General features: G+C 44.9%; 2 protein-coding genes across 2 annotated transcripts in view; one reads left to right on the top strand and one right to left on the bottom strand.

Annotated features, from left to right (window-relative positions):
- cacna2d2a (calcium channel, voltage-dependent, alpha 2/delta subunit 2a) overlaps nt 1-13,135 on the top strand; it is a 263,548-nt gene that overhangs the window by 26,228 nt on the left and 224,185 nt on the right. The gene's annotated exons all lie outside the window — the stretch shown is intronic.
- LOC308325837 (high mobility group protein B2-like) lies at nt 9,460-10,158 on the bottom strand (the record flags this gene model as incomplete). Its single annotated transcript, XM_080778548.1, has 1 exon — nt 9,460-10,158. The coding sequence occupies one exon, from the start codon at nt 10,156-10,158 to the stop codon at nt 9,460-9,462; it is 699 nt and encodes a 232-aa protein (XP_080634674.1).

Raw genomic sequence — 13,135 nt, 5'->3', positions numbered from 1 at the left:
GGTAGTATGTGTCTGCCTTGCCTATAGCAAGATTATCCATCATTGTATGTACGTAGATGTACTACATACTGTTGGCCTCGTCTTGTGTGTTAGTAGCGCTTGGGATCACATGTCTCAGAAACACATTACAGATGAGCATTCTTTTCGATGTTGCTTCTTATATATATATAGAATATATATATATATAGAAAAGGTTTGAATTTGTTTAGAGAAAGTTTGAATTTGACATAAACTGTCATAATACTATATTGGCGTTACAAAATATTGAGGCAAGAAATATTGACATATTTGATTTTATCCACATCACCTAGCCCTGATATACAGTACATAGTGTGTGTGTGTGTGTGTGTGTGTGTGTGTGTGTGTGTGTGTGTGTGTGTGTGTGTGTGTGTGTGTGTGTGTGTGCGCGTGTGTGTCCGGACCACCAGCTCATTTCACACACAGACAGACATCAAAGGCGCTGTGAATTAACCCTGCGTGTCGGGGCAGCGCTCCATGCCGTCCCCACAATTTCACATCTCTGCCGCTTCGGCGGCAACCGAACTCCCATGCGTGATGCGCCCATTCATATTGAAATGAGCAGATGGAGGGGGGAGAGACAGAGTATACGAATCACTATCCCTTCACCGAGGAGAGATAAAACTTCAAAAGAGCCACAGACATATTGGGGTTCTGTTTGGGGCTCTGTTTTCACGGCGGGTTGAAGGTGTCCTGTGTCGGTTGTGAAAGTGTGGCTAAAGCAGAGGTATCATGTTTTTTATTTCTCTTATTAAAGCAGGTCAAGTGTGTTTCCATTACCTGTCCTCCTCTCTTGCTTTCTCCATGATTAGACACTTGACACATGGTGTCATGAGGCTTCACTGGACCCAAATAGCTGCTAAACCTGTGCATTGTGACAACTGATCATTTATAACACTATGATGACTTTAAGGTGCAACAGTTAGTTGAAACTAATTAATCGATTATAAAAAATAAATAAAACATTTTCACCTATATAGGTGAAAAGCTATTAACCCATTTAGACCTGACGTAGAAAAGAAAAAAAACGTTTGCTCTGAAAGAATATATATTCAAAGATTTGTGCCGCATTTTTAAGATTTTTCTAAAATAACAGACCTACAAGCTCGTAGCGCGCCACTCGGTGGTGCGCTATGAGCTTGTAGATTTATTATTGGATACTGGAAAAAGTAATCGATCGAATAACCACTAAAAACAATCGATAGTTGCAGTCCTAGTAGTATGACTCAATCTGTAGCCACTAGCCCATCTGCGAGCTCGCAACTCGTCACCTCACCTTGTGAGCTATACCGTTCTCGGCGCACAACAACCAATCCTAAATAAGGCATTAGACACTGCATTGGATGACGTCATGGACGTGTACAGGCGCGGACGTGTGCGCACGCAACACAGACAGGTGCGCGTATCACAACATGCCTCGGTATACGATTGAAATGCACATTACACCTCCCATATGTCTGTAATTCCATGCAGGCTCGGAGCCCATTATGTGCTCTGCACAGTGTGTGTGTGTGTGTGTGTGTGTGCGTGTGCGTGTGTGTGTGTGTGTAAACTGTTTAGATTGGATGGCGTTACCTCTGCCTTTCGCCCGCCTATCTCCAGTTTCACATTTTCACCTCATCTTGGCAGCCACGGTAATTTAATTTTATATCGTATTTATTGATCTGGCCAACTTCAATTTCCTGCTGTGGCGTGACTCTGTTTCATGGAGGGAGCGGCGTTAATGTAGATGAATGTAGTGATGAGTAGGAGCAGGAGGAAGGAGATGGAGTTGATGAAGAACGTGACGATGTTTGATGATGATGTTGATGATGATGATGATCACTTCTGCAGGTGATTATGATTGTGGTAATTTGTATGCTGATTAGAGCAGTGTTTGAAGATGGCTGAGGTTGTTTTGTGTCGGCGAAGCCATCATCCGTGCACGGCACCACACACACGCTCGCACGCTCCACCCTATGTCACCCCCTGTCCTCAAGTAGGCTGGCATGACAGCTATTCAGTAAACACATTCATATTTCATTAATTTGGCCTCTCCTCTCTCCACCCCCTGACTGCCTCTTATTGTCTCCTCTAGAGGTTGTGTACTAATCCCTGGAGACCTTACTTCATCCTTCTGTGTCACCTATACACGCACGCACCAGACCACATGTACATTACACTACACTACTACACTGCACCGCAGTGTAGTAGTGTTTTATGTCTCCTCTGCACTGCGCTAAAATTGTGTTAGCTATTTTTTTATTTAATTTGTTTTATGCTTCCTAATGTCATTGTATAATTGTTGCCTTTGCTTGATGTTCTGTGTAAAGCACATTCAATTGCCTTGTTGTTGAAAATGGCCTTGTCCTGGGTTCGATTCCCGCTGGGGACGCTGTGGGTGTCGGCTCCTGGGTGGGGTTGGCAAAAAGGGCCTTTCTGTGTGGAGTTTGCACATTTCCCCGTGTCCACCAGGGTAAGTACCCTCACAAAAAACATGCAGTAATCCTGGTCTCTATACTGCCTCCTCCTGGCTAGCTGGGGCGCCTGATGGAGGGGAAAGGAACTTGTTGGAATAACGTGTTCCTTCCACGTGCTATGTCCAACTGGGGACACTCCCCCCTGGCAGGTGAATAGAAGCGGCTTGGACTCCTCATGCACAGAAGGAAGCATGAGGTCAGTCCGTTGCTCTCCCCAGGTTGGCAGGGGAGTGAAGCGCCCATGATTACATTAGATAAATGACGCGGGGTGAAAAAATGTGTTGCAAAATCGTGGGATAAAAATGCCTTGCACTGCACTGTAACAATGCACGCTACACCAATTCAAATAATTTTCAATTAAATGTTGTTATAGTGCCAAATCACATCAAGTTGTCTCAAGATACTTTTCATATAGAGCAGAGACCGGACATTGTAAAACCCTGAGCTAGCATTTTCTTGCGACAGTGGCAACTTTAACTGGAAGAAACTGTCAGGCTCTAGGGTGGGCGGCCATCTGCCTCGACCGTGTCGGGGGGGAGAGAGAGCGAGAGAGACAGAGAAGGAGAGACTTAGAGGGAGATACAAGCACATACTGTTTGTACCTCCCTCTATATTTTTGGGTGGGTTTTTTTTTTCATAAAGTTTTCGTAACTGAATGCCCTATGCTGTCATGCTACAGCATCACACAAAAGTTTGAAAAGTATCAGGTTTTAGCAACAACAATAATAATAAATATAATAGTGAAACGATAGTATATAATGGTATAATATAATTTAGTATAATCATAACTTGTGGGCCCCAAATAAATGGCAAAAACACTTAACATTTGAATGATAAGATAACATAACATTTTTATTTCAGTCATACCAATAAGATATACTACGTTGGTTCCATTGATCCAAGCCGTAACACAATCGATTGATTGATCAGAGCGCTCTGACAATGCACGCGGCCCACCCATCTGACCATTTAACGGCTGCCTGTTGTGGTCCCATTGGTGGACCGGAACTGCTGCACTGCTACTGCATAGCACTAGCCTCACGTAACGATACTAATATCACTGTGTGAATATTAGTCTCGTCCCTCTCAGTACTAGTGTACACTACTGTACACTACTGAGTCTGTCACAATTATTTCATAATCACCTGATCAGAATTTTTTCAGACAATAGCAATATTTTTGCATAATCGTGTGAATTCATCTGTTGATAATGTTCATATCGTTGCTGTCGGGCAGAAGCCTTATCTCCATATTTTCTGTCGTACGTTTATTCGTAAATGAATGCCCTAGCCTATACTGTAATTGACCATACTACAGCATCTCACAAAAGTATCAAAATAACAGATCTGCTCAAAATGCAGCGTGAAGTGATGCGCTTTGATCTTTGTGTTTGTTTGTAGACTCTGGACAAAGCCGGATGCACCACAGTTGGCTAAAATCAGGGAAGCCTATATGCATACAATCTCCCGAACACACAGAATGTGTGCGTCCCTCTCAGACCCACAGTGAGACACATATAGATATTAGTGATACATTCACATTCTTTGGGGGGGGTTTGCAAACACAGCACGCCGTTCGGTCGGATGCTCTCCGAGTTAATGCCGACCACCGCGTGACAGACAGAGACTTGGTGAATTATAGTGATGATAGATAGATGGACTAATGCTGAGGAACCAGAACAAAATAATGGCGCTCTTATGTACCTACCTGTACACAAGATGAAACAATGGAACAAACCGTGAACGTTGAACATTGAAGAAAGGCAGAGTACCCGTGGAGATGGGCTGGATTATTGTCAATGTGAGTGGTTCAGCCGGAAGTCAATTATTATGACCAATCAAAGGATGTCATTTCATGTCTTTTCAGAGCAGAGTGCTGTACTCAGTGCAACAGTGTACTTTGTGTATACTGGAGATGTTCAGTGTCATGGAGGACAAGAGTACATTCTCCCATGTACTTCTGTGGGAGGTGCGGTGTCGTAACACATCTCCACTACCTCAAACCAGGGGTGGAAAATGTACTATGTAGGCTACAGTATGTTTTACTTAAACCCATTAAAACAGTTTAAGTGCCATAACGTTAAGACGAGCTGAATCCAATTATGCACAGATTTTTTATCCATATTTTAAAAATTCCTCTAATCTGGTGTACAGGTGATGACATGCATAATAGAATTCCATTTTCTTTCTTTTTTTTATAATGGGCGAATTGGCAACCAAAGCCTAAACTGGTGACCACCAGGTGGCGCTGAAAGTTTTATAATATTGATACTTTATTGAAAAACCACACTTGTGTGAAGTGAGGGGCGCTCTTCATACATCATCATACATCACATACCTTGCTCAGCCAATCGAATCATTTCCGTGGTACAAGCACACAAAGGTGGGCATAGGAGGGGCTAGCTCCCCTCAAAAAAGAACTGAGGAGGAAGTCCTACCTCCTAGCAAATAGATATTATGCAGACATGCAAAAGTGTAGCTTTTCGGCGAAAATCGCCGTTTTTATCCCAAATATAGGACCTGTGTGATTCATGCAAATCCGTTAAAAAAATGTTTGGGGGGGGTGAGGGGGTCTGTGGAGCCCGAGCTCGCTGCCCGGAGAATTATCTGACAGACTACTCTCGTGAGTCACTAATGATTCTGAGCGATATTTCTGCTTGCATCTGGGCGGCATGATGTGCGCAGCCGCTGGTCGCTCCGCGGAAAAAAAACCTGTTTGTGTGGACTCGGCATGAATTTTGACACACTGTCTGTGACTCGCCAGTCGATCCATTAGTTTAGCTGCTACAGTTAGCATTAGCAACGTTAGCACTTTGCGTTATACTGTCTGTGGTGTGGACGCGCCGGCGTCAGTTTCTCTCGCTGTGTGTGTGTGTCTGTCTGTGTGCTCGTGTGTGTGCATGCATGCGTATGAGTAAATAAATAAAGCACGCGTGTGTGTGTGTGTGTGTGTGTGTGTGTGTGTGTGTGTGTGTGTGTGTGTGTGTGTGTGTGTGTGTGTGTGTGTGTGTGTGTGTGTGTGTGTGTGTGTGTGTGTGTGTGTGTGTGTGTGTGTGTGTGTGTGTGTGTGTGTGTGTGTGTGTGTGTGTGTGTGTGTGTGTGTGTGTGTGTGTGTGTGTGTGTGTGTGTGTGTGTGTGTGTGTGTGTGTGTGTGTGTGTGTGTGTGTGTGTGTGTGCGTGCGTGCGTGCCAGCCAGGGCTTATACTAAATGGATATATTAAAAACGAAAACATGCAGCTCAACTGTTGAATAAGGAGAGGATGTTACTCTACATGTCTTAAATTGACTAAGGCTAAAATAATGAAGTAAACTGACCCTGTTGACTAAACCATCCCAAAACATTTTATTTGTATTATAATTCATTATTTTGCCAGTGAATATAATTTTCTATTTTACATGATGTGAAGAGTGTAACTGTAAGGGATTTTGAGATGGGAGTGTGAGTGCTGGACCAGTTTCTTTCTTTAAATCACACCTGTGTGAAGTGACCCTTATCATCATACATCATCCATTCATTGTCATTTTTGTGACAATGAATGTGTAGGATTGTGTAGGACAAAAATAGCCGATATATGACAATTCATTCATTGTCAATGGCATTTAGGACACAAATCTACTGAATATAGGAGGGGCTAGTGCTCCTCGAGGGGCTAGTGCTCCTGTTGGAGTAAATTAATTGTTCTATGACTATCAGGACATGAATGTTAACATCTTGCTCAATACTGACTAGATTTGTACTGATTTAGTAAATAATCATCTGTCATTTTTGAGTGGTGCAGCCACTCAACCACACTATAGACAGCTACAGTATGTGTCCCTGTGTCTGTCCCTGGCTGGGTCCCTGTGTCCCTGGCGGTGTCCCTGTGTCCCTGTGTCACTGGGTCTGTTCCTGGCTGTGTGCCTGTGTCACTAGGTCTGTCCCTGGCTGTCCCTGTGTCACTAGGTCTGTCCCTGGCTGTCCCTGTGTCACTGGGTCTGTCCCTGGCTGTCCCTGGCTGTGTCCCTGTGTCACTGGGTCTGTCCCTGGCTGTGTCCCTGGCTGTGTCCCTGTGTCACTGGGTCTGTCCCTGGCTGTCCCTGTGTCACTGGGTCTGTCCCTCGCTGTCCCTGTGTCACTGGGTCTGTCCCTGGCTGTGTCCCTGTGTCACTGGGTCTGTCCCTGGCTGTCCCTGGCTGTGTCCCTGTGTCACTGGGTCTGTCCCTGGCTGTCCCTGTGTCACTGGGTCTGTCCCTGGCTGTGTCCCTGTGTCACTGGGTCTGTCCCTGGCTGTCCCTGGCTGTGTCCCTGGCTGTGTCCCTGTGTCACTGGGTCTGTCCCTGGCTGTCCCTGTGTCACTGGGTCTGTCCCTGGATGTGTCCCTGGCTGTGTCACTGGGTCTGTCCCTGGCTGTCCCTGTGTCACTGGGTCTGTCCCTGGCTGTCCCTGTGTCACTGGGTCTGTCCCTGGATGTGTCCCTGGCTGTGTCCCTGTGTCACTGGGTCTGTCCCTGGCTGTCCCTGTGTCACTGGGTCTGTCCCTGGCTGCCCCTGTGTCACTGGGTCTGTCCCTGGCTGTGTCCCTGGGTCCCTGGCTGTGTCCGAGCACGAAACATAGCGTTATAGCATTTGTTCACCACCAAGTGTCACTGTTGCACAGCCTAACACACAGACACACAGGCCGGGAGGAGGGCTAGTACAGTACAGTGTAGTATATACTGTCCCCCATGACACCCCCCCCCCCCCCCCCCCAAAGTGGGTTTAGTACCGATAAACGCTTAAAAGATTTGCGCCGCGGTTTTGCCCGCGGCACAGCGTTGGCCCCGCACACTGTCACCTTTTTCACCTTGGGCCTGTTTGCATGCCTGATTATGCCGTCTGTAGGTTCTGTAGGTCGTGACAGTTTAGTTGGATTATACACAAATGTAACCATTGTCACATGTGGGTTAGATTGATGCATGCATGCTTCATTGTCAATGGCAAATATGAGACGTGTGGGGACAAGATGACGTAAATCTAACCTTCATTGTCAATGGCATTTAATGTTTGTGTTGTGGACATTTTGTGGGGACAAAAGCTGTATAGGGGGAGCTAGCGCCCCTAAAACAAATGTTTTGTTTTCTTCCGGCTTGAGGGATTCATATCAGTGAAATAGACTAACTGTCTGTCTGGCTGCACCTAAAGTGACTCCGCAACAAAATTGCAGTGCACATGCTGATTTGTAAATGGCACATACCGGTACTCACACACCACAGCCATGACTGCACCCCTCCTCCCACATCGGCACACAGCGAGTGTGTGGGGGAAAAAAATATGTCACTGCGTGTCATGAAATCATCCATTATGGCCCCAAAATAGGAGATCCCAAACTGTTTCCGAACGCAGTGAGCACTTACTATGAGACCTAGCAGATCATGTCTGTGCGTGTGTCCCCCCTTTGTGCCCATATATGGAGCTACGTCCAAATATGGAGTGTGTTGCATCAACAAATCACTCAGCTCCATATATGGGCACAAAGGGCACAGACACTTTGTGCCCATATATGGAGCTACGACCAAATATGGAGTGTGTTGCATCAACAAATCACTCAGCTCCATATATGGGCACAAAGGGCACAGACACTTTGTGCCCATATATGGAGCTACGTCAATTTACGATCTGCGTTCGCGCGTCTTACTGTTATCCCACAGTATACCGCGGAATGGCTTAATGGCTGATCGACAAGCCCACGTGTTGCATCTGAACCCAAACAATAATCTTATGCAGTTGAATTATAACTGGAAAAAAAAAGAATTATATGTATGAACAATTTATATATAAAAACAAAGTCCTCTTTTATGTGAGTATTAAGTGATGGTGGGGGCCGCCAGTTGCCCATGTATGCTTCACAGCATTCTGCCCATTCGTTCAAGGACCGTCATAATGCCTGAAAGAACCTCCTGGGTCCCTGGACCCCACTTTGAGAACCGCAGTTCCATGGCACCGTTTCCTGGACCGGTTCGCAGCCGAGTGTATGGCGGCTGGGATGAGGATCAGCGTCTCCAAATCTGAGGCCTCCTGCAGAGCCATGCCATAAACTAGAGCAAATGTATATAGATCTCGAAGACATGCAACTTTTTCAAGTCAATGGACTGATAACGTTTGTTTAGAGCACTTTAAACAAACGTTACCTGGCGCCCCTCACTTCACGCTTGGAGAGGTGTGCAGCTTATTGATATCACTGTCCCTCGCAATCAAATGCCATGCGGACGTGTCTCTCAGTGCTTGCGTAGAGCTCTCTGTACACTATATTCGAAGCACTGGAGCTCAGAAAATGTTTTCTGTGGGCATGAATGCCTCAAGCAGAAAACCGATTATACCAGGCACCTGATCTAGCTGGTAACATATTTGTCAGATATTTTTACCCCCAGTTTTTTAACGTAGCTAGCAGTGGGGGTTTTATAAGATTTTGTATTTTGTTTTATTTTAACATGACTGGTCTAATAACGGCGTGGCTTCATGCCGAACTTCGTCTTTTTAACCTCCACATTAAAGCTGCTGAAAAAAAAAAGTGAAAAAAAAAAAGTTGATTCCCATTAAACTACCTGTATACATTTTTCTGGTTGTAAGTAAACAGGAGAATAAAACCAAACTGTGTTTCTGAATGGGAGTCTCAGAAAAGCACATCGATACCTTTTTTTTCCATTTTTTCCGCCTTTCCACCCCATGCATTCCTTGGAGAACTCAGCACAGCTGATGTACACAGCCAGACTGTCATACAATCCAAGGCTTCCTAAGCTTTCAAGGACCCTTCAGTGTACTAGCCATTATAGGTCATGGACCCTTATAACTCCTCCATAACTTAGAATGACCAATTCTTTAGCTGGGGACCACCTGGAACACCCCACTTTTGGGAACAGCTTTTCTTCTTTAAAAAAAAAACCAAACCACCTCTTTCTGCGTACTTGACTGTGAGAAAAGGAGTCACAATCAAGCAATGCATTGGCGGTTTTGTATTCCTCAGAAGTTCACTCTCCTCCCTCATCCTCATCGTCTGACTCCTCCTCATCGTCGTCCTCCCCATCTTCGTCTTCCTCCCCGTCTTCGTCCATATCCTCCTCCTCATCGTCAACGACATCCACGGCCTTTGTGACCTTCTTAGCTGCTGGCCGCCTGGGTGTGGCGCTCTTCTTCTCTGCTCTTGCGGCAGCGCGCTCTGCCAACTCGCTCTTCTTGGTTTCTTTGTATGTTATCATCTCCGCGTTGTAATTCTGCCTGTATTCTTGAGCCTTTTCCTCATACGGAGCCTTGTCCTTGGGACTCTGCTCGTTCCACAGTCTCCCCAGCTCCTTGGCAGTGTCCCCGATGCTGATGCCCGGGGTGTCCTCCTTGATCTTAGCGCGCTTCTCGGCGATGAACACAAAGAACGCTGAAGCCGGCCTCTTGGGGGCGTCGGGGTCCTTCTTCTTCTTTCTCCTGGAGCCTTTAGGAGGAACGTAGCTCTTCATCTCCTCCTGGAAGCGGGCCTTATCGCGCATGGCCATGTCCTCAAACGTCTTCTTGTCGTCGGCCTGGAGGCCTCTCCACCCCTCTGCACATTCCTTGGAGAACTCTGCAAATTTGACTGTCTGCTCGGGGTGCTTCTTTTTTAGATCATCCCGGCGGACCTTGATGAAATAAGCATAAGAGGACATCTTCCCTTTGGGCCTGTTCTTGTCCTTGACCATGGCTGCAGAATATCTTGATTGCTTGATTAACTGCCTGGTTGACTGAATAGTTAACTAATACAATATGTTGCTAGCCTCACAGGCTGTAAATACTGTAAATGACTCAATGTCAGCCTCTATGACGTATACATGACATATGACATGCCCATATTTGGTCTGACCCGTGTGAAGTGAGGGGTGCTCTCATCATCATACATCATCTCATTCCAGCCAATCACAATTTGTGTCCTCACCTTCGTCTTCAATGTTTGTGTTTACACAATGTTTGTGTTAACACAAACACTCAATGCTGGCCATTCATTGTCAATGGCATTCAATGTTTGTGTTAAGATAATGTTTAGCTGGACATCAATAACAATTCTTCTACATTCTCTAATTTTGTAGACTTCTTGTAAATTCAAGGCGAATTCCGCACAAGTCGTTTTCTTTCTCTTTCTCTGTAAGATGTAGACGCGTATCCATTCGTCACTGGAATTAGCGGATTTACCCTCCGTGCAATCCTTACATTACAGTTATCTCATTCAATCGTGCATTTTTTATTTAGTTTATATCTGTTCTAGATGATATGAAAACCTAGCCCATGGAATGTTGTTTTATCACTTTCGCAAAGACGACAGGTCAGTGCCTACCTTTTCCTAAAGGACCAGCGCCCTATATATTTTTTCGTCTTTTTTTCTTTTGAAGATTTTTTCCCCCCGTTTTAATTCATGAAAAATGTAGCTTTTTTTTTGGGAATGTCAACAATAATAATAATAAAAAACAAAGGGTAGGAAACCAAAAATATAGGGATCTGTGGATCCACGACCCACAGATTGTTTGGGTTCTTGGTTTACCTAAAACATCCTAGATTACTGAGGTTTTTGTACTGTATGTGTTTACCTAAAACATCCTAGATTACTGAGGTTTTTGTACTGTATGTGTTTACCGTGCCTGAAGTCACTCTGGATAAAGAACGCCTTCTAAATGCCTAAATGACTTGTGAGGGACATTTGGCCCTCGCAAGTATATACAACACACACAGACCACTGCGTTTGTTCTCAGAGGCTTTGACTCAGCTAATAGTGGCTCATCACTCTGTTCCTTTCCTTCCATTATACCACTGCATTTTGTTATACAGCAATATTGCACTTGCGTCAATCTAGTGGACGGGCTGCACTCAAATTAGGAGCTTTTAGTCATAACTGGATGTGTGACGCACGTTGGGAGCCGTGTGTGCTGGCACTGGCTGTCAAGGTCGAGGTCAACTACACGCTCTGCATGCAGAGCTCATTGCTGCGGCATCCCACCACGGTCTCCTCAGGGGAGGGAAGGAAGGAAGGTGGCTTCCTCAGGAGACACTTCTCTTTTCTCTCCTCGTCATTTACGTGGTGCTGGGAAGTGGAATTAGGCCTGTTGTTTTAATTTGGACTTGGAAGATGACATAACATTGCGTCTGCATCCAGTTACTCATTGAAGGGCAGTGTGTGTGTGTGTGTGTGTGTGTGTGTGTGTGTGTGTGCGTGTACGTGCACTGGCCGTGGGGGGAGCCTGTGGGGTGGCGCTACTTGTTGTATTGTGAGGGCCAAACGTACCCACAAGTATAGTAGAATTTGAGAATTTGTGACGACAATGTTCCCGGTCCTCGCATAACTTGTTGTTTTATGGTTAGAATGATTGTGGGGGAGTTAGGTTACAATTATGATTATTAGGATAAGATCCAGGTGGGGTTATGGTTAGGATTAGATTATGTTGTGGTTAGGTATAGGGGTTCACAACATGTCGTGCGTGCGTGAGTACAGTAGTAGTAACCTTCATTGATCTCCATTTTAGCAGGACGGTTTTGGAGCCTTTCACACAGCTGTGGTTCCAGAAATTGATTGCCACGCTCACAGAAAGACTTTTCTGCACGAATGCTGATTGACAGACCCAACTTGAACGTTGTCTTCATTTAACCCATTTAGGCCTTACCTCAAAATTTGAAAAAGATCTTCCAGTTTTCTGAAATAAATATTTTCACGATTTAAAAGAAATTAGCAGACCTACAAGTTCGTAGTGTGCCACTCGGTGGCGCGCTATGAGCTTGTAGATCTGCTATTTTTCAATAGCTAAATTATATAACATAATGTTTAAAACACCAAAAGGGGTTCCCGCACAAAATGGATTAATCCACACAACTTTGAGGGGGATTGAAGACCCCTTTCTGTGTCCCTGACTTGCCGTTCCGAACTGTCTCTCATCTAAATCCAATGAATTTCCACTCAAAGGAATGTGACAGGCCATTTGGACTCATACAGTAGTATGCCTTCAGGATTGTCACGCCAACAAAAGCAGCTGAAAGCATAAAATAAGTAGTACAGTACTTACAGTTGCTGCTATCAGCCCTAGATATCCATTTACCACGCGTTTGTTATACTTAAACAAGTTTGGTGTCTAACATAGCTATTCTGTTATCAATAAAATAGGAATAGAAACGTCTGCGTTCCGATTCAAGACTTACCAAAGATAGAGCCAGGTGCAAAAGGCATTACAGTGAAAATAAACAGAAAAGGCACACTCACAAAACCTTTTGAGGATGAAAACATTTATTTATTGCCTTGCCACTTTATTCCATATTTGTAGCTTGTAGATCTAATTTACAAAAACACAAAACGTTTGAATATGGAGATTTTTCAGCCCACCAGCAACGATATTATGATTACAATGTGAGTGTTTTGCAATATCCTGGACCACCAATGGGCCCGGGCCACCATTTTGGGGAATCACTATATTAGAAAGTTGCTCAGAAAAGGCACAGTGATCTGAAAGACCCCTGAACAGGAGATATCATGGACATCAGTTTCATGATATTGTTGAGCCGTGCACCTCATTCGCTGCCGACACCGACATCTAGTCTCACTCGTAGTGTCCAATGTTAATCGTCTCATTTAGAAACGGGAAGTGAATAATCGCTATGTAACGGGTCCTGCGAATGTTATTCAATTCACCCAAAACATACATT

Source organism: Protomyctophum bolini (genome assembly GCF_963924005.1).
Source record: "Protomyctophum bolini genome assembly, chromosome: 2".
NCBI lineage: Eukaryota > Metazoa > Chordata > Actinopteri > Myctophiformes > Myctophidae > Protomyctophum > Protomyctophum bolini.
Note: the sequence above shows the minus strand (reverse complement) of the source record. Positions and strands in the feature narration are given on the sequence as shown.